The 27,205-nt window shown below is 42.2% G+C and overlaps 1 protein-coding gene across 3 annotated transcripts in view; it reads right to left on the reverse strand.

Annotated features, from left to right (window-relative positions):
• The window catches only part of TMCC3 (transmembrane and coiled-coil domain family 3), an 86,788-nt gene that overhangs the window by 18,807 nt on the left and 40,776 nt on the right, over positions 1-27,205 (reverse strand). Inside the window, exons 1-2 of one of the 3 annotated variants that reach the window (XM_023759928.1) lie at positions 3,533-3,690; positions 2,459-3,363 (exon numbers count right to left, since the gene is read on the reverse strand). In XM_023759928.1, the coding sequence (XP_023615696.1) occupies positions 2,459-3,363; positions 3,533-3,688 (1,061 nt within the window). In that variant the 5' untranslated portion in view covers positions 3,689-3,690. Of the gene's footprint in view, positions 1-2,458; positions 3,364-3,532; positions 3,691-27,205 lie in introns of those variants that run through there. The other 2 variants (XM_014462028.2, XM_006096052.3) reach the window with 2 other exon arrangements.

Raw genomic sequence — 27,205 nt, forward strand, 5'->3', positions numbered from 1 at the left:
AGGAAAGAACCAACTACTACACTGGAGCCAACTCCACGATTTCCTAGTGTACACATTGATTCTGAATACATGTCCCAGTTCTTGGAACTGCAGTGCCAACAACAAATTAAGCTCACTATAAATTATAGATGGCTTATCAGGTCAGGTGGCATTTCTAAAAGTACAAATCTAAGGTAACAGAGGCACAAAGATTCCCATTCTTAGCCCTCATCCCCCTCAGAGAGGAGAGATTTACCTCATACATATTTACATAAACTTATAATGTTTATTTTGAAGCAAGAAGCACTATTTGGAGAAGATGCATTAGCCTGAAATGAATTTGATCAATGCCAGTTTTAAGATCCTCATACATTTTTAAAAAATGAGACCAAAAAAATACATATTTAATGCTTAATCTCAGGTAGGACTTCATAGGTGCCCAATGCTGGTGTTATAAACAAGCCCTTTAAAGATCTCTTAAAGTAAGCAATATAATCAGTTGCTAAATCATGGAGATCACAAACATTAAGTATACTAGTGGCCTGGTGCTCGGATTTGTGCACATTGAAAGGAAATTAATTAGAAGAAATATTTTAATATCGCTATTCGCCTTTTCTCTATAATAGAAGTGTCAGTCAGAGATGAAAGAAAATTAGTAAAATGTATATGAAAATAAAATATAAATTGATTAATAAATAATAACATGATATAGCAACAAAGACATGATATAAAAACAAAACATGATATAAAAACATTGATAAAACAATGACTGATAAGTTGATTAAACTTATTCTCCCTGTACACCACATTAAGAGTAAAAACACTTTTAGAGTGCTTGACTAATTTCCCTTGTGATGAAGTATTTACAACTTTAATGTCACACACTCTTTGAACTTGAACTGACCATGTCCAAAAATGGGTTCAGGTAGGAATATTCCTACTCTGTCTAGAGTTTGTCCTTGTGATTTATTAATAGTCATTGCAAATGCTGGCATCACGGGAAACTGTCTCCGAATTAATTTAAATGGGAGGCCAGTGTCAGACGGGGACAAATCAATTCTTGGAATCAGAACCTCTCCTTCTGCAGATCCTGTTAATACTTCAGCTTCAATTATGTTAGGTTGCAATCTTTTGATAATAAGTCTAGTACCATTACAAAGACCCCATTTACTATTCAGATTTCTCAGTAGCATGATGATTGCACCTACTTTCAATTTTAATTTATGACACAGCATTCCCAAAGGAGTAATACTATTAAGAAATTCGATGAGAGCTTTATATGTGTCGTGCATGTGTGAGTCAACGTTTATTTTTAAACTAGAGGCCCAGTGCATGAATTTGTGCATGGGTGGGATCCCTCTGGGTGGCCTGCGGGGATCAGGCCAAAACCCGCAGTCTAACGTCACCTGCAGCTCCTACTTGCCACTCCCACTTATCCCGGCCCCCTGTGCCTGCTGTGGGCTCGAGTTCAATCAGTCCTGATAGGGAGGCTCGCATTGCCACAGCAGTGCTCGCCAGCCATGAGCCCTGCGTCTGGTGCCCTCTTGAGGGGAGTGGCCTGCGGGATTGGGCTGAAACTGGCTCTCTGACATCCCCTGAGGGGTCCCGGATTGCGAGAGGGCGCAGGCCAGGCCAAGGAACCCCACCAGTGCACGATCGGGCCGGGGAGAGACCATGGGAGGGCTACCGGGCATGTCCAGCCCCGTCTTGCCCAGTCCTGATCGGCTAACCTACCAGTCAGAGCATCTGCCCCCTGGTGGTCAGTGCACATCATAGCGAGTGGTTGAGTGGCCTTAGCATATCATTAGCATATTATACTTTGATTGGTTGAACAGTTGACCAGTCACTGGACGACCAAACACTTAGCATATTAGGCTTTTATTATATAGGATTGCCAGTGCATGTCATATGTACCGGCCAGTTAGTCGGTCGGACGTACGGTTGGTCACTTAGCCTTTTATATATACAGATAACAAATGAGAACAAAAACTTTCCAAAATTTATGTAGGTGGGTATTTGTGACTTAGGATAAAATTTGGACCCAAAGAGTACTGCATCCCAAGCTAGTCGAATGGAATTAAGCTTAATATTCTCTGGAAAATTTGTGATTCAAAAATAGTTCTTGTGTGACAAAGAAACCAAAGTCAAAGACATATGAGGAAAGTTTAAAAATTGTTTCATAAAATACAGCTGAAAAAAGCCACATTCCTAAATTAGTACATATATAAAACCATGTATTAGATATAAGACATGTAAGCTAAAACTTAAATCTTACAATATGTGATAGGTATTTACTTTTTGTTATTTACAGGATGATGCTCAACCAACTGAGCCACACTGGCCAGAGCCCTAATGCCTTTTGACCCATATTCGTCTTTATGAAAAGTACAACCATTAGCGTATCACTGTCAAGCAATCTCTCTGCAATTAGTAACTCATGCTTCCAAATAAATTCTAAGAGAATTGTCTGAAATAATACCTGTATCTCTCCTCTTGCAGGGTCTGAGAAATAAAACCGTATTCTCTCTTAAACTGCACCTTCAGGGCCTCGATGTCCTCGGCCAGCTGTGCCTGGGTATCCTTGATCTCCCTCAATTCCTCCAGGATCAGGGTGAGCTTCCCCTGGCTGTCCAGTGTGCCCGCTCCGCTGGCCCCAAATGACTGGTTCCCATTACTGTCGGCGGAGCCCGATGTGCCGCTTGAGCACTCGTCGTCGCTGCCATACTTGGGTTTGTTTACGATGGTCGAGCTGCCCCCATAGACCCTGGCACTCGCCTCGGGCCTAAACTCCTCTAAGGAATTTTTTAAGTGAGCAATGTTGTCTGCGCTGCCAAACTTATTCCGGATCAAGTTGGCAAACTCTTTGGACTTATTGAAGACAAATACAGGTGGAGTGAGGGAGACCCCTGGCATGCCTGATTTACTGCTCTCCAGGCTGTGCGGAGCAGTTCGAGACTTGGCCTGGGCATCTTTCAGGGAGTGCTGGATATCCTTCAGGTTGTCCTTGGAGATTCTGGAGGCTCCGTTCTGTTCGATCTCCTTGAGCTTTCTGTGATACTGCTCTAATTTCTTCTGCAGCTGAGCAATGGAGTGAGCTGATTTCTGATTCTTCTTCTCAAAGACTTGTTTGATACGGCCAGCCTGCTGCTTGTCAGCGCTGTTGACTAGTTTCAGATATTCCGCAACATTCCCATCCCGGGACGTCTGCTCGATTTTGATCTGCTCTGTTACCTTTAGAATTTTTTGTCTCAGGCTGTCCGCATTGAGCTTGACTTTGTGGAAGTCCAGGATGCCATCTGGTACATCAAAGTTGAGGTTGGTGTCTGACCCGCCTCGGCGTATGTTCAGGGGCAGGCTTAGGGTATTCATGTCATGGCGCTCTACCTGAAAAAGAGCAGAAGTAACTGTAAGATTTGAAGTCTAAGAGACAGTTACTGTGATAGAATCTGTGCTCACAACAGACATACTTCAGTCCTAGATTTCTAAAAAAACTCCCTATTATCGTTGAACACAGGACAACAGTCCAACTCCTTCTCATAACCATGTACACTACCTGTGAGATTCGGAGTCCCAGGGAATTCATTTTCTGTCTGATCCGATGGCAACTTTTGGTTGGCAGGGGAGAAATGCATAGAATGTGGTTACCAGTCAGTCCAGGTTTCCCAAAGTGCCCAGGTAATGGGGATGCCTGCCATGCCCCATTCACCATTGAGGGAAGTCATCCAAATCAGAACTTAATCATTTAATAGAAGGAGAATGAAAGAAAGAAATAAAAGAAAAATAAAAGAAAGTGAAGTTTTAGCAGGTACATTCATTTACACAATAAATTATTTTCTTTTATTTTTTAAATGTTTTTATTGATTTCAGGGAGAAAGGTGCAGGGAGAGAGAGAGCTAGAAATATCAGTAAGAGAGAATCATTGATCAGCTGCCTCCTGCATGCTCCCCTCCCCCCACAACCTGGGCATGTGCCCCGACCAGTAATCGAACGTGATCTCCTGATTTATGGGTCAACACTCAACCAGCCAGGCAAGAAATTATTTTCTTAATGAAATAATTAACAGATGTGATGAAATAATATGGTGCAAGATTAATTTTAATAATTGAGTAATACAACAATATTTAGATGTGGAAACAACCGCAAACCACAACTAAAGTGATTAAAAAACAGTAGTACTAATATTACTAGTAAGATCATGTGAAATAGCTTTCTTACTCAAGGGCCGCCTGGGGAAAAGAACTATGAAGTGAGAATCTTGGCAGGGAAGGTGGGTGGGTAGGTGGGGCGTTAGCCTGGCTATAAAAGGGAAGCAAATGCAGAATATGTGCCAGGCACTGCGGATGCTCACAGGGCTGTCCTATTAGATCCTCTCTACCACACCAGGCAAATAATGTGTTAAATCTGTGTAATAAGTAGAAACTGAGACTTAAAGGAGTCAGGATTTGAATCAAATCACCCTAACCAGGTCCTCTTGCCATGTCAGGACACTCTCACACTTGTGTCCCCAGAGGACCCAAACCAGGTCTTGGTAGACTCTGAATACATCCTCTAAACAAAGATTTGTAAGATCTAAACTGAAGCATCTTAGCTGTCAAGTTAACAACCCTTTGATTAGAATAATGCCTTGATATAGATTCTCACGTGGGAGACAATATTCAGCCCAAGTTACTTTTTTTTTTTTAAAGGGGATAGTACACTGACATAGCAAAAAATTAGTAAGATAATAACAGATTGCACACTGCCCATGTGGCCCAGACTTGAATGTGGACTGTTTCCAACAATGAATATTAACAGGATGCCATATGAAAAATGCTACCCAGTGCTTTTTCCCAGTAGCACAGGGAGACACACCCAGACTGGTGGGGCAGGCCTCCTTCATAACTTACAAAATCTGTTACCATTATTCCTTGGCCCCTGTCTTCCCACAAACCATTTTGCCATGGGTAAGCGACACTGGTTGTTTTATCTGGCAGAAAAGCATCAGGCTGGAAGGAACTCAATGCCAAATCACTATCAGACTAGAAAACAGGATGTATGAAAAAAGGATAAAGGAATAGTAACTTCACCTGGTCAAGAGGGAAGAATGGGTGCAGGGACTAAAGAAAGTATATAACAATTATCAAGTCCTAGAGAGATGAGTACAGGAAACTCAAGGAAGTATGTATCGATGGCGCACTAGTGGACCCAAAAAGGAATGGGCTTAAGTAACAGCAATAAGGCATGCACTAAACCTAGCAAATGTTTATTTTGGGCAGACAGGGTAACTGTACAACCATGAGGCTGGGAAAATGATGTCACTGATATCTAATTTAATCGTGCTTCTCTACTTCTCAAAAACTTCCTTTGGCTCGCTAATGCCTCCCAATTAACTAATACAACCTGGCCACTGTAAGGCCTTAGCTTACCTTTCAGGCCTCACCCTGTACCTGATGGATGCTGGTTACCTTAAGTGACCCAAGCAACTCAAAGTTCCCAGAATGTATGTGAATTTTCTATGGATTTCCTCCTGCATCTAGTATTTGCAATGCCTGCTACCCATTCACCTCTGCTAATCCAAATCCTACATGTGCTGCAATATGCATTTCAAATGCCACTTCTTCCATGAAGTTTGTCCCAGTCCCACTGGAAAGCTGCCTTTCCTTTCTGTGATCTCCCTCTACTCCTCCTTTCTCACTCATGCAGGGGGAGATGGGTCATACCTGTGGCCAGCCTGTGCTGGCATGGCCCCTATTCACAGGAGGCTGTCTATGAATGCTTGCATGATGACATCATTTAGGAGAGTCTACACTGGAGTCATTCAAGATACATTTTAATAGAATAAAAAAATAACCTTAGAAGTTTGGCCCACACAGACCTGACAATTCCAGGTAGAGATGTTTTTCTAATACCCATGTAATAAACTCTACATCATTTCACAATGATCCAACTAAATGGAGATCAGGTGCAACAACATACGCAAGCATAAATCAGGACTTTTAAGTATAGCTTATAGTCAGAAAAGAGCACATTTAATAAGTTTAAAACTTAATGAATTTCCACAAACTGAACATATTATGTAACCAGGACCCAGTTGGAAAAACAGAAGGGAAACTTCCTTGTGCCCCCTTCAATCACAGCTGCATCATCCTCACCTCCAGAGGTAACCATGCACATGACCTCAGCATTCTCACTTTTTTTTGCTCTACACTGTGAGATTCGCAAGAACCTGCTCCTGCCCTCCTTGTGCTCACTAGGATAAAGTTATTTAAAAAACAAAAACAAAAAAAAACAACAAACACCAAACAACCTGCTTGTATTCTCCACTGAGAAGTCCACCACCACGTCTGAAGATACAGAGGTTTCTACACCTTACCAACGGCAGCGGTTAAGTCCTCACCTGTTCTTCCTCCTTTAATTCTCAACCACACTGCAGCTGGCCACCCAACAACTCCGGCATCTCAACACAATGGCCTCGCTCTCTTACAGGCTGCTGGGCCAGGACAGCCTCGTAGACACAGGAGTGTTTATGCCCAGAGGGCTGGCTGACTCTATAATAATGCTTGGCATGTTCACGAGAATCCAGGTCAGGGAAAACTACTAGAGTTAAAGCTGAAATCAATCACTCCTAATGCTTGTCCACAAATCTCAGTTAGAAATGTTTGATAAGGGTAAAAAGTTGGACCTATTGCTGGGCCACTCCTTGCAGCTTTGTAGTCTCGACTTCTGCAGAATAATTGAAAGTCAGCTAGATGCCCATACACTCCCTGAACAGAAACTTCATCACATGCTGGGAAGAAAGCATGAGGGGCCTCAGCACTGAGGGCAGCTGTACAGCGCAGCTGTTTTAGGGCTGAGACCTGGGGAAGAGGACAAAGGGTCACCAATCCTGGAGCCGCATGCATGTGGACTGTGTGGGCCAGGAGACATGTGTCCCAGTTTTGGCACTGACATGTATCAGCTATGTTGTTCTTTGGTAAATCAAATCACATCTGTGGTTTTAGATTTCCTAATTACAGACAAAGGAGATAGAACCAGACAACTGAGAGCTAACACTTTAAAATTCCATGAAATGTAATCCCATTCCCTGAAATGCATCTTTACTGTTGAAAGCGGGTAGAAATAGAATGTTGGGGAACCAGCTAGTATTGTAAGAAATATTAATCATGCTCTGTTAACCGTGATTATTTTATTCTGATTAAAGAAGGCGCATTCTACCATGGCTGGAGCTGACCTGGAGAAGCAGCCCTTCCTCCCCATTTGGGGCTGCCTATTATCATGGAAAGATTAACAAAGATTTGTTACAGAAACCAGAATCGCCAGCCCTTTGAAGATCCCCAGTCCTTTTGCATATCTGTAAACTGCCCTTTTGCCTGCTTTTCCTTTGTACTTCTACCTATATAAGTGCTGGCTTATGGTGGGCTGCAGAGCAGATTTTTGTGGAACCTGCTGCTCTCCCATATTGCCGGCAATACTGGAATAAAGGCTCATATATGATTCAACCCTGTCTGTGCTTAATTGGCTCGAGTAGTGACAGGCGGCATGGACCCACTGTTTGTCTGGTTACACTGTGAGATAGTATCACGGAATAGTCAAGGGCTGGGCTCTGGAGGCAGACTGCTTTGGTTTCCTTCTTGGCACCACTCTTCTGAGCTGTGTCATCTTGGAGAAGTGACTTCACCTCTCTGTGCCTCGGTTTCCTCTTCTGTAAAATGGAGATAATGATTCTTCAAAGAGTAGTTGTGAGGAAAACTAAGATAATGCACAGAAAGTGCTTAAATACTTCCTGGCACAGAGAGTGGTTTCAATAAATGTTTGCTATTGTTATTTAAAAATGTACCCTGTAAGTAAAAACTGAAAGGCACAATGGTTATTATTTTTGTACTGGGGGGTTATAAAGAGTCATTCTTCTAATGCTTTCGTATGTTCCAATTTCTAAAAAATAATAAACATGAATTACTGTTTTGGCAGAAGAGCTGCTGTTTTTAAAATGACTGCTAGCCTCTTTCAGTTCTCAGAATTACTTGGCTATTATTACCTTACATGAAAGGCGGAACACCAGCTCCGCAGTGAAGCCATTTCTAATGTTTTCCTTCCGGCAGTAGAAACATTTCCACTGTCACCTCGATGTTCTGGAACAAAGGCTACGGGAAAGCTAAAGCCCTGGACAGACGTCAAAAACTGACACAGTCATCTCTGCAACAATCCAAGCCTCCAGCATAGGAGGAAGCTCGGCTCCTCAGCCGGGTGCCAGTCACCACCAGTGCTGCTCTAACACATTGTCAGGGGTCCAAAGAGAGCTGTCCCCTGCCATATCCTTATTTATCCCCTAAAGCTCCAGGAGGAAATGAACAAAAAGGGAAGGAGCGCTAGCGCAGAGGCACACCACCCAAACCCCCACCCTTCCTGGGGACTCCTGGAGGGTGAGTACCGAGGCAGGAGTTCCCCGAAGTTCTGGGGGGTCACTGAGTGGTCAGAATGTGCAGGGCATAGAGAGGTCAGAACAAGGGGACAGAAGCAACCGCCTGCTTAGTCCCCAGGCCGGACACAAAGAACCTTTGCTTAAAGAAAAGCTGCTTGAGCTCAGTCACATGAGGAAAGGGTCAGGGATTTCAACTGGCCGTCATTCCCAGGCAGCAGGTATGTCACGGCCCACGTGAGGTGGGGTTACAGACAGGCCCATGATGAGCTGCAGGTTCAGTAGCCAGTCTCCCACAGGTGAGGCCGAGGTGTCTGAGTCAACACAGCTGACATTCTGGAGTCATTTTAGCTGAAATCTACCTTCAGGGCTAGAGTTAAGGCCGGCTATATGGTGTGCCTGTCAGAATGTGCCAGGCTTTGCTCTGGTTACAATGTCAAAGTATAAATGGCTTAAAAAATAAAGTTTATTTCTTGCTCAGGCTGACACACCTGCCAAGTCAGGTGAAGGACCCAGGCTGATGGAGCCTCTGCCTTCTAGACTGTGCCGGTGGTCATGGCAGGGGCAGGGAGCCTGGCGAACCATCCACTGGCTCCTAGAGGCTTCTGCCAGGAGAGACGCCTGTGACCTCCACTCACTGCACTGGCCCCACCTCACTCCAGGGAAGTACAGGACCGGGAGGTACAATCCTGCCACATACCCAGGAGGAAAATTTCATGTCAGTGACATGCGCAGTATCTTTGTTAAAACCTCAGAGGCAGGTTTTACTTTTATTACTATTTTACAAATGAGAAAACTAGGCACAGAGGTCAGTACACTGTCCAGGGGCACACAGCTAGCCAACGGCAGAAGCCAGGACTGAAATCCACTCACTCTGTCTCCCTAGCAAAAATGACGGAGAACCTTTACTCTGAGTCAGACATCATGCTAAAACATTTTTTCATATATTCTTTTTTAAAAATTCTTAATTGTTTAAAGTATTACATGTGGGAGAAACCAAGATGGCGGCATAGGTTAACGCCAGAGTTTGCTGCCTCTAACAACCACTTCAAAAATACAACTAAACATCATCCAGAACCACAGGAAGGCTGGCTGAATGGAACTTCTACAACTAGGAGGAACCGAGAATCAGAGGAGGTGCAGTGCTGAAGTAAAATACTAAGGTGCGGAGTGCGCGCGGCGCGGGCTGGTGGCTGAGGGCGCGGTTGTCTGTTTCAATCCGGAGGGAGCCTCAGACTCAGAGCTCCAGATCCGGGCGAGTCTCTAGGGACCCAGACTCAAACGGGAGAAGCAGGACTGTCTGGCTACGGTCCCTCCGAGGTTTGCAGCTGTTGCTTGGACAGAGAGGCAGAGCCCCTGGGGACGGACTGAGAGCAGCCATAACTGCTCCCTCCTCCGCCCTGTTGATCCCGTGGGACCCGCCCCGCCCAAGCCCTGCACAGAGCCATTTGCCGGATAGCCTCAGGCAAAGGCTAGATTAGCACAGTCAGTCGGCCTGGAGGTCAAATCCCTCTAGTATTAACTATAACAATCAAGGCTTAACTACAACAAGACTGCGCACAAAGACCACTAGGGGGTGTACCAAGAAAGCGTAAAAAATGCGGAGACAAAGAAACAGGACAAAACTATCAAGGGAGGATATTGAGTTCAGAACCACAATTTTGAGGTCTCTCAAGAGGCTTCTAGAGTCTGTCGATAAACTTGATGAGTTGTACAGGAAATCTAATGAGACCCTCGATGGTGTGATAAAGGACCATCTAGAAAGTAAGCATACACTGACTGAAAAAAAGAATATTATACAGACTCCCAACAGCAAACCAGAGGAGCGCAAGAATCAAGTCAAAGATTTGAAATGCGAAGAAGCAAGAAACACCCAACCGGAAAAGCAAAATGAAAAAAGAACCCAAAAATACGAAGATAGTGTAAGGAGCCTCTGGGACAGCTTCAAACATACCAACATCAGAATTATAGGGGTACCAGAAGATGAGAGAGAGCAAGATATTGAAAACCTATTTGAAGAAATAATGACAGAAAACTTCCCCCACCTGGTGAAAGAAATAGACTTCCAAGTCCAGGAAGCGCAGAGAACTCCAAACAAAAGGAATCCAAAGAGGACCACACCAAGACACATCATAATTAAAATGCCAAGAGCAAAAGACAAAGAGAGAATCTTAAAAGCAGCAAGAGAAACACAGTCAGTTACCTACAAGGGAATACCCATACGACTGTCAGCTGATTTCTCAACAGAAACTTTGCAGGCCAGAAGGGAGTGGCAAGAAATATTCAAAGTGATGAATACCAAGAACCTACAACCAAGATTACTTTATCCAGCAAAGCTATCATTCAGAATTGAAGGTCAGATAAAGAGCTTCACAGATAAGGAAAAGCTAAAGGAGTTCATCACCACCAAACCAGTATTATATGAAATGCTGAAAGGTATCCTTTAAGAAGAGGAAGAAGAAGAAAAAGGTAAAGATACAAATTATGAACAACAAATATGCATCTATCAACAAGTGAATCTAAAAATCAAGTGAATAAATAATCTGATGAACTGGTGATTATAATAGAATCAGGGACATAGAAAGGGAATGGACCGACTATTCTTGGGGGGGGAAAGGGGTATGGGAGATGCGGGAAGAGACTGGACAAAAATCGTGCACCTATGGATGAACACAGTGGGTGGGGAGTGAGGGCGGAGGGTGGGGTGGGAGCTGGAAGGAGGGGAGTTATGGGGGGAAAAAAGAGGAACAAATGTAATAATCTGAACAATAAAGATTTAATAAAAAAAAATAAATAAATAAAGTATTACATGTGTCTCCTTTTTCCCCCATGGACCTCTCCCCAGCTGCTCCCACCCCCCCCCAGCACATGCCCTCACACCCCTACTGTGTCCATTGGCTATGCTTATATGCGTGCATACAAGTCCTTTGGTTGATCTCTTATAGCGACACCGGCCCCCCCCCCCCCCGCCCCCCGCCACCTGCCTTCCCTCTGAGGTTTGACAGTCTCTGTTCGATGCTTCTATGTCTCTGGATCTATTCTCTTACCATTTGCAACAGCATGGAGAGCATTATGCTAAGCGAAATAAGCCAGTCGGAGAAAGATAAATATCATATGATCTCACTCATTTGTGGAATATAATGAACAACATAAACTGATGAACAAAAATAGATCATATATTCTTTACACCAATCCTATCTTACGAGAAAAGCAAGGCTTATAAAAAATACATGTTTCTCAAAGTCCATGAATAAATACTAAATAGCTTAGCTGGGGCTCAACTCAGATATATAAACAAGGCAAGACTTTGAAAGACCTGTACAAGCTCAGCCACTGGTCATGAGAATCCATTCTGCAGTGTCCCACTGTGGTTCTCCAGACTTGTGTGGAAGCTTCAGGCTTGGTTTAGACTACTCTGTCAGAAATTCTCCCTCAGGCTAGCCTCGAAACCATCACCATGTAACTTCCTACCCCTGGCCCCGGGTTGGGGCCTGGAGCCGCACCAATTTCATCTTGGATACAATTTATAAAATCCACTTTTCTTCATCCATGTTCCAAAATATAAATAGTGAACTATGCAAAATAGTTTTATGAGGGTAAAAAAGATTATGCTTTTATCAAAATTGAAAGGGTTAATCACGAAACAGGGCTCTGACTTACCTGGGGCTAACAGAAGGAGCTCCTTCTGCAAACCTAAGCCTTGCACAAACACGCCCCCTGAGTGGTTATTTTACAGAAATTCCTGAAACCATAACCCTTGCACAGCCCCCAGGAAGAAGGACGTCTGACGCCAGCAGGAGGACAAAGGGCAAGGCTGTAAAACTGGGGGGGGGGGGGGGGGGTGAACGGTCCTGATATGTGTCAAGCCGAAGCCCCATCTGCAGCTCTCCCTGAGCACATAAAAAGCCTGCTCCCTCCCCATTCACCACTGATTTCTTTTTTGAACTCAGTCCATCTGCACCCAGGTGACTTGAATAAATATCTTTTTGATTACACTGAGCCTTGAGTTGGTTCTGTGCGACCCCGGCCCAACCCTGAACCTTTCAAAAATCACAGTCAGGCATTTATAATCACTAAGAGAAGAAAGAAAATAAGAGAAATATAAGGTAAGACTAAGAAATGTAAGGCCTCTGGAGAAGAAGCAAGGGCCTAACAAGGGAGGGGGTGATACCTGGACACGTGTGGGAAAAGGCACTCAGCAGACAACCACGGACCTGCCTGGAGAGAAGGGAATGACCCTTCCTTGTGCTGTGCTAGGTGACACAGCTGAGAGGATGAGGCGGGGCCCTGCAGGGGGTACCTCTGTATCTTCTCCCGGAAGAACACGAGTTTTATCACCTTCCTACCTGTAATATATATGATACTACTAAGCCATCTTCCCTCCTGCTAGCTGAGGTCACTAGGCATGCACTCGGGAAATGTCGCACCAGCCAGTGAACATGGAACCTAGGGAGGCTAGCCAGTCATAGATCCCAGAATCAAACACTTGGTTTTCTTGCTAATTGAGCTAACCTGTCCTGGAAAAATCACTCTGAAGGCTTGATAAGCATCCTCCTTATCGTGACACTAGAGGCACGATGCACGAAGATTCCTGCAAGAATAGGCCTTCCTTCCCCTGGCTGCCGGCACCAGTTTCCCTCCGGAACCCAGGACCCGGGCCTTCGCTCTGGCCGCCACCTCCTGCCTTCCCTCTGGGGCCGGGGGCCGCCTCCTGTCTTCGCTCCAGGGCCGGGAGCCACCATTTTTGGCCTGTTAATTTGCATATTCCCTCCTCATTAGCTGTGGACGCTGCCATCTTTGTCACAAAGTGATGGTCAATTTGCATATTCTGTCTTTATTAGATAGGATAATTAACACATTCATGTGGATACCTATACACAATACCACAATACCTCTATTTCAGAAGAAAGCCACTTCCCCCACTACATGCTAGAAATGAAAAAATCTTATGATCTTCTCATAATATCCAAAAGGAAATTAGTAAAGTGTCTTAGTGACATGTTTGTTCTAATTTGTTTACACAAAGAACATTTCCTTTTGTAGTTCAAGTCTGACAACAGCACACTTTGAACCTGAAATAAGTTCATGGTGTACAGAATGGGAATTGAGTCACTAGTTTGGCCATAAAGGTTCAGTCCCCCCCCCCCCCCTTCCTCTCCTAGCATCCCTGACAAGAATCTGTAGTGTCATCGTTCTATGTCTTGCCTGCAGTTGAAGCAGACCTCATAACTCAATCAAGGATCATTCGGAAGGGAGGCTGGGATACGGCCCTGTGATAGCCAATCCTTCACCCACCGACACTGCTAATTAACAGTGTAAAGTGTTCAAGGCTCTCAACAACAAATTCTTCAAACATCTTCAAGCACTTACAAACATTTGATACTGTAATTAAAATTAATTACCTTCTCATTAAGCCTCTACCAGGCAACAGTGATAACCTACTTTGAGTTACATGCACTAGAGAATACATATTTCTTCAAAATAATTTATAACTCATACCTTCAATTAATACAAACTAACCCCTTAAAAAATTAGTCTGACCTGGTAGATTTACTGAATACTGTGTAATTTACATAAAAGTTAAATTAAAGGGGGACAAAGGCCAGATTTTAACAGACTGCCTTGAAGGGCAAAAGGGGAAGGCTATGGTAATGAAAATCAAGCAACTTATAATGAGTAGCAACTGCAGGTAAAAAACAGCCAAGGGTCCTCTGTGGAGGAAACTGTAGAGGGGTTCAAGGCGTCACCCAAACACCCATAGAGGGCTATTTCTAAGAAGAGGAAGCGGTCTCTGGGGACCCCACATTCCTGGAAGATAGGCAAGTTTCGGAAAGGGAAGTGAGCACCTACCACCTGACCCTCACCTTTGCAGGCCTGGACCCTAAGAACTCGGCCTTCTCATGGTGAGATGGTGAATTCTCACGTAAGGGAAGCAGGAAGCCCTGATATTAGGACAATTGCAGAATAAATGTCATTGAGGCTTTTAGTTCCTATGCTCAGAAGAAGTTGAGGGAAGGGGTGAATGGAAACCCCTGAGCACTAAACTAACTTCAGGAATCTTTCCCACCCATGCTTGTTATTCCCCATTGGCTCTGGGCAGTGTCTGTCAGTAACAACTCCCCAGGAAAAGGACCAGAGTATGTGGCTTGAGGGCTGAGGGAGAGGAAGGCATACCACATTCCACTCCAAGACAGCCACCGAAGGAACTCAGGAAGTGAGGATTTGGCGGCAGCTCTAAAGAATAGTAACTGTCACCACCCTCAGCCAGTGAGCAAAGAACGCCAGCCTGGGCCTGGGAGGTAGCTGGGAGCAGCAGATCTGCCTCCATCCCAGGACTGCGACCCCAGCCTTCTGCAAGCATGTCAAACTCGCAGCCAGCGGGCCGCATGCTTCCTTTAAATAAACCAGGCGTACGACCTGCTGGCCATGAGTTTGACATGCTTGTACCTACAGCATTTATTTATGGCTTCCCTTACCCTCAAAATATGGAGGGTGGGCGTTCTTGTGTGCTTAACTAAGTTTCTGAATGATAGCTACAAATCCAACACTGTCCTACCCAGTCCTCAGCACCTCCAATCGGAAGGCCTTCGAAGCATTCTTAGGGCCTTTTAGGCACACACAACAACTAACTTCATGTGAGGGGCACCGCCCTGCAACAGGAATTAGACTTTCAGAGCTGGAAGAATCCCTTAGAGGTCTCACTTGGCCTATTGCCTGCTTTTAAAGGCCGCTTGAATATGAACCCAGGTAACATTTCCTTTTGATCCATGCTCTGTACATTATAGCTGCCTTGCACAAAAGGGAAAGGAACTTGTCTGCTGAAGTACAGCTTCTTGGGTAAATGCAGAATGAATTCAGTGGTGAATATGATAGTGTGTCTATCAGATAACAAGCATGTTCCCTCTTTGCCTTGGATGCTAGAAGTGTAGAACCAAACTTAGAGTAACTGTTAGACCTGGGGCTTAGCCCTTTTGCTTCCCCCTCCTTTTTTCTTTTTGATTTCTGGACATTATTGCTACTCTATTTTCCATGTGCCTTATCATAACCTGACTCTCAGTGGAAAGGGGTGGGTGAACTTTACAGGTGCTAAGCATGTCATGCTGTCTGGAGATGAATGCTGTAGTCACTCCCAAATGTAATGGGGGTAACGTGATAAAACATACACAGCTCATAAACTGGCATAGCTATTTCTATCCCCTACTCCAGGACACCCAGAGGAAGCTGCACCAACGGCTACAACTGGGCTCGTGTTCTTTTAGAAGTTGATAGATAAGATTGAGCCAGGAAATAGCAGTTGGTACTCAGGCCCCAAAGCACATTTCCAAAGCAAACCTAAGCCTCAAAATTAAGTCCCTCTCTGCAGGCAAGGGTTGAGTTTGTTTCTGGTGCCATAAAAAATACTGGGGTGGGGGTGAGGGAAACATATATACCAGATGATTTGTAGTATAGAATTTTGTTGTAAATCGATCAGAATACTACTAGCCATCAGACAGGGCTTAGAGATAACACACTTACATTTGAGGGAGTGGAAGAAAAACTGATCTATATTAATTTCTTTTCCTTTTGCAATAATGAAGTTGTTTTGAGCAATTTTATTTTTTCTAAGACAAGCCAGCAGTATTGTTGCCAAATAGCAATTAGAAATAAAAAGCTGTTTTTAGTTCTACCAAAATAATAAATAGCTTTACATTTAAAGAAAATAATGTTAATGTCCATGAAAAATGCATTCAACCAACACTTTAGTATTTATTTCTAGTAAGGAAAAGCAACCTTACTTTGAAGTTGTGTTGGATTTTTAAGAGGATAATCAATATAAAAAACTCTAACCTCTGTGGGTCAAACAAAGTGATCTTTTAGAAAGCAAAATGAGGTCATGTCCTATTCTTTTGAAAACCTTTAAAGTTCCTAGATTAAAGTGTGAACTCCTTAGCAAAGCATTTAAAATTCCGGATCAGGTTCCCTATCTTAGCTATATTCCTCCAGCGGTTCTCAACCTGTGGGTCGCGACCCCTTTGGCGGTCGAATGACCCTTTCACAGGGGTCGCCTAAGACCATCCTGCATATCAGATATTTACATTACGATTCATAACAGTAGCAACATTACAGTTATGAAGTAGCAATGAAAATAATTTTATGGCTGGGTCACAACATGAGGCCCAGGTGATTCTAATGTGCAGCCAAGGTTGAGAACCACTGCCCTAGAGGGGCCTCCCTGTCTCCATCCCAATTTACCTTTTAACTACTGATTCAAACAGCCACCTCCAATCTCAGCTGAAACTAATTGCTTCCTTTGTGCTCACCCCCACATCTGCCTTTACCCCTTCTACAGTAAGCACTGAGTATAGTAATAAGTACTTGTGTAATATTTGTCCTTCTACTACCATGAAGCCTCGAGGGGTGGGAATGTCTAATAAACTAGCTGTGTCCTGCCCCACATTCTTTCCTCAATAGGATCTCAGTATCTGTTGCCTGATTCAGTAATTGACAAACAGCCAACTGGGGCAGCCTCATGTTTACATTCTCCCAGCTGTTTGCACTGAAAGAACCTGCAGCTGAGGTTGTGCTGGATTACTTTCCAGACAGACTGGGCTGTTAATGTTGATTCACGCCAGATCAAACATTCAGGAAACTGATATGTCTTATACGGCTCCAAGCAGAATATAGATGACCACCCGGCCAGTGTGGTTCAGTGGTTAAGCGTCAACCCATGAACCAAGAGGTCACTGGTTCGATTCCTGGTCTGGGCACATGCCTGGGTTTCAGGTTCAATCCCCAGTAGGGGGGTGCAGGATGCAGCCAATTGATGTTTCTCTCTCTCTCTCCCTTCCTCTTTCTAAAAATCAATTTAAAAACATATTTAAAAAAATATAGGTGACCGATTGCCAAGTGGTAAATATTAAGGTCCCCATCGTACAGAATATGCAGTTGTACTCCCTTTCTCCCTAAGTGTCCTTTTCCCTGGGGTTACCATCATAATTATGGCAGGGAACCCAGTGTGCTGCTCCTTCTAACACACATATTCAATCCATTAATTGTGACGACAAAAAGGCAGTCTTGCATTGCATTAAATTAAAAAACTTAAAAAATAATTTATTTAATGCACTAGTAAGATTATCAAGTAAATATAGTTCCTTGTCCCTCAGGAAACCACATTCAATAGAACGTGGACACAAAACAAAGGAGTCCTTTTATCCTCCAGGGTCTAAGAAGTCAGTGACTTGTGTAAAGGGGAAAAGTAGGCCTCAAGAAGAATGGTCAGATATAATTATTTATATCAGGATATTTAAAATTCATTTTAAATAAATTGGCAGGGTATTTAAAATTTATTTTAAAAAGAGAAGTTATCAGTTGCTAAGGACTTGTTAAGCATCATGTAATTTTCTAAATGCTTCACATATTTTATTTTTCTTTCAATCATCTAAGGTTAGAATAATCACTTCTATTTTATATGGAGAAAGTAAGTTACTTGTCTGAAGCCATCAGGCAAGCAAGTGGCAGAGCGGTGGTTCCAGCTGGCTTCAAGGTCTGGATGCTAGTAACAGCCCTGCCTTTTATTGAGAGCCCACTGCATATACCTGACCCATAACCCCTACAACCTCTGAAAGGTAGTTCACTTAAGTCACTGTGTTACCATTAAACATTACAAAGTGAAAAATATGTATAATGGAGAAACCAGGACAGCAAACACTAAGCAGACAGCTTTGGACAGTTCTTTGGAGATGTTCCCCATTTGCCATTAATAAGAGAAGAGACTAGCTTAAATCCCAGGATATCTTACGTAATAAAAAATGTAGGTAGCTTCTGTTTTAACCACAAACAGTGATTCTCGTCTCCAGTGATGCATGCCAGCTTGTACATGCCTCCCTCTCTGGCTAAAGCCCTAGTGATACTGTAATCATTAGATGCTCTGCAACCAGACGCAGGCGAGAGAAGGTTTCCTTTTTTTCCTTCTCCTACAGCTACAACAATTGACAAGCACCAAAGATTTATATCTCAGAGAATAGTCCTCTAGGGATACAGTGTTTTGTAATCTGGGAGAAAGGAAACTACAAAGAAATAAACTGAAAGTGGGTTGTGATTTTTAAGATAAACATTATACCATGACCCTTCTTAGAACCCGAGTCTATATTTGGGTTGACTGTCTTTTCGAACAGAGGGAACTGCCTGCTAGGGCCCCTCACACCTGCAGCAACCAGCCAGCTCAGATTCGTAGGAAAGCCCTGATCCAGAGCCATGTGTCTTACAACAGAGGTTAACTACACACAGTGGTAGCATAAGATTGTGGTTAGAAGCACAGATTCTGAGCCAGACTGTATAGGTTCAAAGTCCAGCTCTGCCACGTCAATTGTATCACCTTGGGTAACTTACTCTCTCTATGCCTCGGTTTCCTCATCTGCAAAATGAGTGAGGACAGCAGTATCTACAAGGGTGATTGTGAGGATTAAATGAAGTAATAATTGTGAAGTGCTTGGAACAGCGCCTCATACAGAGTAAGTGCTTCAGTGTAGGCTATTGCTTATTAAACACAACAACCCCCCCGCCCCCCCACCCCACCACCAATAGGTGGGAACTTCAGGAATTCCAGAGACAAGAACAATGATGCTGCTGTCACCATGATTAAGCTCTTCTGGTGGAAGCTGATCACTACCCCGCCCATTCATGAATCCTCCTGTGTATCATCTGAGGGAGGAGAAAAGACACACGGGGCCTCAAAGGCATACCCAGAGGGCCCTTAAGGATCAAGTTTCAAAGTACCTGAACTGAACAGTAAAGATATCCAAAAGAAGAATACCTAGTATTTGAGTGATTTAACCTGACTTAAAAAGGCATAGAACCTCAAATGACTAAAATTTAAAACCGTCTAATAAGTGTCATTAGTCTTCTCTGTTGCTATTTACAGTAGAACCAGGACTCTATGTTAAGACCCTAAAGACAGATGTTTAACATTTTCCATCTCCAAGTCTTTAAGCAAAACAAGGGAAAATTGCATTGGAAAAATTTATCTAATGATTATAACTTGCTAGGTCCTCTAAAAAGTCCCGAAACCTAATTCTTGAGAGTATTATGTCATGGAATCTTGTTTCTCTAGGTAATGTGCAGGGTTATTATGGGCCGGGCTAGAGTTAATTCCATGACCTTATCCATCAATGGCATCATTCTGTAATTTTATCCAGGTTCTCTCTCCTTCAACCTTATTCAAATGGTCACCAAATTCTGTTATTTCTTTGTCCAATAATTTCTCTCCGCCCTTTCCTTGCCATTCTTGGATCCATCTACCTGCATCCACACCCTCACTTCCTACCTTACTTACAAAGGCAATAGTTTAATCAGGTTTTCAATTCTTTCAATGTTTGACTTCTTCAATCCAGCCTTAGAGAGTCATTACACGAATCTTCTAAACTTCCATCATGGTACATCACTGCTCAGGATATACAATGGTTCTTCCTTTAATAAAGGAACTGAGTTCCTCCTGCTGCTAGGACTTGATTTTTGAATAATTTTTCCCATTCCAACTATCCAGTGTCTTCTTCCTTGGACAGATCTCAGCATTGTAGTCTACCGAACGCATTGCTGTACTTTTTTTTTTTTTTAAACCCAATAACTACATCATGCCCTTCTGGACACACCATTTCTGAGGCCTCTGTCTTATCCAGATCCTACCATCCCTTCAAGACCTCCTCCATGAGGCCTTTCCATAGGACTCCTGCCCGTGTTACTTCCTCTCTGTCCATCCATTTTGGCTCTTATTTATACTGTTGAGTGGGACCCTACTTGTTTTGTCTTCCTTGCTGAATTTTTGTATTACTGAAAATATCCACTTTTATGATACCAAACAAAACTCAGCACACTCAGAACTAGCAGTATCACTGAATGGCAAATACCTGTTTTTGTAATTGGCTTCTTTGCTATAAAGCAGTATATTACAAAATTTGGAAGAGACCCACAGTAATAAATACCAATTTTACCAATACATAAATATATATGTATGCATGTATACACATATGTAATTGAAACACGTTTTATGAAATAATACTTATCTTTACTACATGCAATGCAACTGTCTTTTTAAGAAACAGCCTATATTTTGGACAGCTGTATACCTGGAAATTATAATGACTATTGTTAGGTATATTAATTTTATTATGTAAAAAAGTGCTTGTTTTTAGATACAGATCAGAAACTAAGTTCCTTGATATCTGTGTGTAACTTACTTTAAAACAGATTACATACACACCCACACAAAACAAATATAAAAAGTTTAATTGTTGAATCTGGATAAGTATGTGGGTATCTGCTGTACTCTTTCTTCTGCTTTTCCTTATAAAAATATAAAATGATACTTGTTACTCATTCAATTTATTTCATGGCCAACCAATGATATTCAATACTGTTTGAAAAATAGTGCTTTATAAATAGGAAAAAGACAAGCCACTCCTTCCTATTTGCTAATTATATTTAAGGAGGCGCTAACATACTGAAGAATGTTCTGAGGTTACTTCCTGGAGTGGGTCAATAAAGGATTTAATTTTCCATTGCTCTGAGTCCACTAATCTCTCCTTGAAAACCCTTTCTATGAAACTTTCTATGAATTATTAGTACCTTAGCAGGAGAGTATAAGATTAAGGACTAGTTTTTTACTTGCAGAGATCACAGAATCATCATTTACCCTATGGGACCTTTCATCCTATGAAGAATCTTTGCAGTAAAAGGACTACGTATGAGAATGGCAAAAGTTCAAGACAACGTATTGAAACTGAAAATGTCATAATAAACATGTGTCCTGGTTAAAAAAATAAGTTCCAGCCGAAACCGGTTTGGCTCAGTGGATAGAGCGTCGGCCTGCGGACTGAAAGGTCCCAGGTTCGATTCCGGTCAAGGGCATGTACCTGGGTTGCAGGCACGTCCCCAGTAGGGGATGTGCAGGAGGCAGCTGATCGATGTTTCTCTCTCATCAATGTTTCTAACTCTCTATCTCTCTCCCTTCCTCTCTGTGGAAAATCAATTAAAAAAAAAAAAAAAAAAGAAAGTTCCAGGAGCAGAGCCATAACACCTCATTGAACTGACAGTAAGAAGAAGTGTTATGAATGAAAGAAATTTCCAGAGAAATAAAATTCTTTCCATTTAAAGGCTAACATTTTTAAGTCTTGCTGATTATATATTTCTGAATTTCTAAATTCCTAGGACTGTTTTCCTGATGACTGGGTCACTCATATGATGAAGTTTGCATTGTGATGTAGCACCATGACTGCAGAAAGAAACCAAGACTAGATCAGCAGGGGACCAGGGCTCCAGGTATAGGGCCCTCATTTGAGAAAACAAGGTAGTCGGACTTTCAACTTCCAAGGCCTCTGCAGCTCTGATACCCAATGATTCTGTAAGGCTGGTAGCCCTACGCACATACCAAAGAACATAAATTGAATATGGGGTGGGGCAAAAAAAGGTTTATAGCTGTTTTTATAGAAAATAAAACATTAATAAATAATAATAATACAAGAATAAACTGTTTTGCAAACTCAAAATTGTAAACTTACTGTTGCCCTACCGTGTATTTACCCTTCCTTATAATGAATCTATCTTACCAAAATGAAAATTAAGCAAACAGTAGTTAAAAACCATATGCAGCAAATGAAAGAAATGAATAATTCTTAACACAACAACATAGATGAAGCTCATATATGTCATACTTAATGAAAGAGACCACACACAAAGCATACTTGCTGTTTGATTTCAGGGATCCGGAGGTCAGAACAGCGGGTCACCCTTCTGGGGAGGGGAGGGAGAATGATCTACAGGAAGGTGGCACAAAGGGGTGCTGGGTGCTGACAATGTTGATACCGGGGATAGTCACTAGGGCATCCACAGGCAAAAATCATGCAACTGTATAATTGTACATTTAAGGTGTATGCACTTTACAAGTTATTCCTCAAAAAAGTAAAGAATAAAACATACCAAAAAAATCAATGAGAATACAGGAGCTTTTAAAATTACAACTTTATCTTTACAGTACCTATAACATTGCAGATACTCAATAAATATTGGTTAACATACAGTGTTGTTCAATTCCAACAGAAAAAAGAACTTTAATTTCATTAGTGTGTCAATACATATTGCATTCTGCCAGCTCTTTAATATTTTTAATGTTCCCAAAACTTTCATGACACTACCTAATAAATATTTGGTTTTAGTATCTATATATATAAACGGCTAATATGCTAAGTGTCCGTCTGGGTAATGAGGTCACATAGCAATGCCTGGCTTCCTCTCCCTAGTGACTAGCCTCCTTGGTGTTTCTTCAGCCCAGGAACAGGACTTGCTTTATAGCCACGTGGAAACATTTTACACTGTAACTAAATGTCAATGAAGCGTTTTCCCATACCTCATCTCATTTGACCTCACAGAAGTCCTGGAGTAGGTAGATAGGAGACTTGGTGGAATCCTATTTTCTTTTCATTAGCCGGAAAACAGAGATTTAGAAAGCTTAGAAACTTGACCCGACTGAAAAGAAGTAAGAAATGGTGGACCTTGAAAACGACTTTACGTTTTCTCACTGCGCAGAATATAGTCAAACACTGCTGCAGTTAAATATTTTACCCTTTGTTCTCCCTGAGTAATCTACAATAACAATCTGCTTCATGTTGAGATTTACTGCTGTGTTGCTGACAATTACCTGAAAGAGAAGTTGAGATACTTCACTGGGCTGGAAAAAGTTTTAGCTAAATATGAAAGCAGGTCTAATTAAGCAAGTTTATTCTATATCTATAAAAGGCTAATAAGTTGACTCACGCATGCACGATACATATAAAGCTCTCGCTGACGCCAATCGCACGTGTGTGTTTCCATCTGTCATTATTGATTGTGAATTTGGTTGATATTTCTATTATAGAGAAAGGTCGAATAACGATATTAAAATATTTCTTCTAATAATTTCCTTTCAATGTGAATGAATTCATGCACCGGGCAACTAGTCAGAATATAAAAGAGCAAATGTACAAAACACAGAGAGTAGCCATGTGTATGGCATACTAGTAGCAAGGCATTAATATCTGTGGTATAATTAAGTACCTCAGATCTACACACAAAAATATTTAATTTTAAATTCTGCACAACAACATCCTAAATGCCATGTTGATGCAGGTTGCAAATGGTTCACTAATAATAGTTCTTAAGAAAGCCAATGTTTCTCAAAGAGGCTGAATTAACTAAAGCACACAAAGTACAAGTAGGGCTTACTCACTCAGACCAAACTGTTTTATGACTGTTAATGGAATTGATTAATTTAGGTTCCAAGCCAGGCCCCCCACAATACAAAATTTCCACTTCAAAAATGTTTTTCTGGGCATCTTTTGTGAGCCAGGCAGGATGCTAAAAGCACTCACGGAAAGATGAGTATGGTGAACTCTGCCCTAGGAGTTCCCACTCGGGCGGAGAGACACTTAGGCAGGAAGATGTACAGGACGCAGGGCTGTAGAAGAACAATGTAGTAAGTACTCTGAGGGCACAAGGGCTGGAAGTGAGCAACCAGAAGCTTCAGTGATACAGCTTCCAAGGTGATATTTGGCTCAGACGTAGAAGAGGAGCTCAAAAATCAGCCAAGAGAGCTAGCAAGAAGCACAGACAAAAAGTAAAATATCTAGGAAACTAAAAGTTTTCTTGGGGCATCTAAAATTTAGAAGGATTAAATGGGTCATTCTAAATCAGAGTATGATTGGGGGCTGGGGTGAAAAAGAGAGAAGGCATGAGCGCCTCAAGAAGATAGACAGCCTGGGGCAGGCCCTGTAAACCATGCTATGCTTGAACCTTCATCATGTAGGCAAGGTGAAGCCAGGGTTTTAAACATAGGTGGGAATTTTTTTTTTTAAATATATTTTATTGATTTTTTACAGAGAAGAAGGGAGAGGGATAGAGAGTTAGAAACATCGATGAGAGAGATCCATCAGCTGCCTCCTGCACGCCCCCCACTGGGGATGTGCCCGCAACCAAGGCACATGCCCCTGACCGGAATCGAACCTGGGACCCTTGAGTCCGCAGGCTGACGCTCTATCCACTGAGCCAAACCGGTTCGGCAGGTGGGAATTTTTTAAAGTATAAAAATAAAATATTGAGGAATAGAGAAGTTGAAATATCCAAAAAAGTATAAGGAAAAAATCACCCTTAAAACCTCCCTTAATTACAGACACTGTTGAGAATCTTATTAATTCTTTAAAACATGTAACTGTGCCTATACTGCACACAGGAATTTCAGACCATGTGCTGCTCTCAGTCACACAGGATTCGCCGAATCTGTAGGATTTGGTCTATCTGTGGCTGTACCTGCATGCTGCCCTGCACAGCAACACCAAGGGGCCTCTGACTGGGTTGCAGGGATCATATAAGCAGACCTACTTAAAAAAAACACACATTTGAAGCTAAGGAGAGTTGTGTTCTCACTTAAACTGGTATTATCCATCACATGATGGGAAGTCAGGCATTTTGCCTTATAAAAACATGATTTCTTCTATCTCCATCTATCTCTCTTCTGGGGACCCGAAATGCTAAACAAACTGATTATCACAGCCCTGGTGATTTTTATCAGAGAGCTCTACAGATGAAAAGGGATAAAATTTTCACCCAGGATGAAAGAAAAGGTAGGAGCTAAAGATGACTTCCCTTTTGTTTTTTATTTATGGACTAGAGGCCTGATGCACGAAATTCGTGCAAGGGGCTCGGCCCTCCCAGCCCCAGCTTTGTCCAGAAGGTCCTCCAGAAGGTCGTTCGGCTGTCCAGTCTAATTAGCATATTACACTTTTATTATTATAGATTACAAAGAGAAATCCTTCACTGCACACTGTAACTAAGCCATAATTACAGAAAATATCCCAGATCCTTCTGACTGTATACTGAGGTACACCTATCCACTTTTATTACTCTGATTCTGTCTGAACCCCCCCGCCCCCGCCCCACCACACACACACACAAGTTAGAATACTAAAAGGGGGGAAAGTGTATGAAGAACAGAAAGCAGTCTGGGAAAATTTCAACACCAGACTTTTAAAAAATCTTTACTGGGCACTGTAATGAACCAAATCATGGGTCTGTACCTGGCTTAGAGCCCTAACTTCCCAATGAACTCAGATAGAACACCTGCTCCGAGCTTATTACAGAACTGCCTGTGCACAGAACTGCCATGGGAAAACATTAATTTAATGTCCAATCAGAAGAATGTCTTTCTTCTTAAGAGGCTTTTACTCATGCATAGTTCCCTAAAATATGTGAACTATGGGGTTTTGTTGTCTTTTATGGGGGAAGCTGATGAGCTTAATAAGGCCCCAATGGCTGCTGTGTAATAGTATTCCAATGTAGTGTACTTTATTTTTATTAAATTGACTCAGTCCACCTACATTATTCAGCATTTCAAAATGTTAGAGGACCATCTGTTCAAGATTCACCACTGAGAACATTATGAAACCTCATTCAGCCCAAGATGTTATCCTGAATGTGATGAACGAAAATTCCTTTGATTTCTATACAGGATAATGCCTCTGATGTCATGCATTACCTCAGATGTTGTTATGACTGACGTTTTATTAATAAGGCCATTGTAAACATCTGTAAGTGCCACAATCCCTGTGGCAGAGATAAAGTTTGTCTAATTGCTTTTCATCCTGGTTAAACATGTAGACCACAGCCGGTGAATTTATACTTCATATTACAGGACTGACTTAAAGTGTTTAATTCTATCTAATCAGAGGCCAGGATATGTTTATTTTATTAGGGGGCACATTCTTCAAAGGAACCAAACTTCTTATGCAAACAGTGAGAAAGTGACAAATAATTAGGCAAAAATTAAATGGCAAGCAGGTCTGGGCACATCATTTATTTTCCACTTATATAGCATCTTTCATCAAAAATTTCAATAAATCGTGATAAATGTTCTTGTCCCAACCCAGGATATGATTATCTTAAAGTGTTACAAATCTGTTCTGAATTTCATAATAAACAACTGACAGACATTAAGTCTTTAGGACTCATTGCTAAGTCGTTCTTCCCCTTTGCCTCTCATATCAAGTTCTCTTTCTTTCTTGATATTCTCTCCAACACTTGATACCTGCCTGGACTAAGTCTTTCATACTGCACATCTGGACCACACTTTCTAACTCAACTCACTGTCTCCAGACTGCCCTTCTCACCACAGAGGCTATATACAGGATGAGGTCTAAATTTTGTTAGTTGAAAGTCAAAGTCCTCCATGTCTTGACCCCAATCTGAATCTCTCCATTCACACCTCTTACCTGGACTAAATGGTCTGATCCAGGTGAACTGTGACAAGATCAAGAACATGCCCAGATCAGTTCTACTAGCTCATCTCACCTTTGCTCATGTGCTCCGCCCACGCATGCAGCCTTACCACCCTTTCCACTTCCATCATCTACTACTTGGTGCCTGGTATGCCCCGTCAGCATGACAGATGTTTGACACATTTTGCCTTTAATCCTTACCCCAATTCTGTAAGGTATGTTTAGTCAATCATGATAAGCATCACAGAAATCCAGGACTTTGACAAGGTCACAAACTAGCAAGTGATGAGCCAGAGTCTGAACTCATGTCCGATTCCATAGTCTGTGTTTTTTAAAATCTCATACACACTTCCTGAAATACCATCCCCAACCTTCTACTTACCTACACCTTGGTGTTCCTTAGGAGTTTGGCTCAGTTTAACCTTTTCCACACACAGTCATTTCTTATCTCCTCCCATCTAGTAATCAGTGCTTACTCACAACTCCTGCTGCTCTTAGAGTCCTTCCTGTTGCACTAAATCCTCCACTGCCTTGTATTATTAGTTACCTTATGTGT

This window comes from Myotis lucifugus, unplaced genomic scaffold (assembly GCF_000147115.1).
Source record: "Myotis lucifugus unplaced genomic scaffold, Myoluc2.0 scaffold_167, whole genome shotgun sequence".
In the NCBI taxonomy this organism is placed as follows: domain Eukaryota; kingdom Metazoa; phylum Chordata; class Mammalia; order Chiroptera; family Vespertilionidae; genus Myotis; species Myotis lucifugus.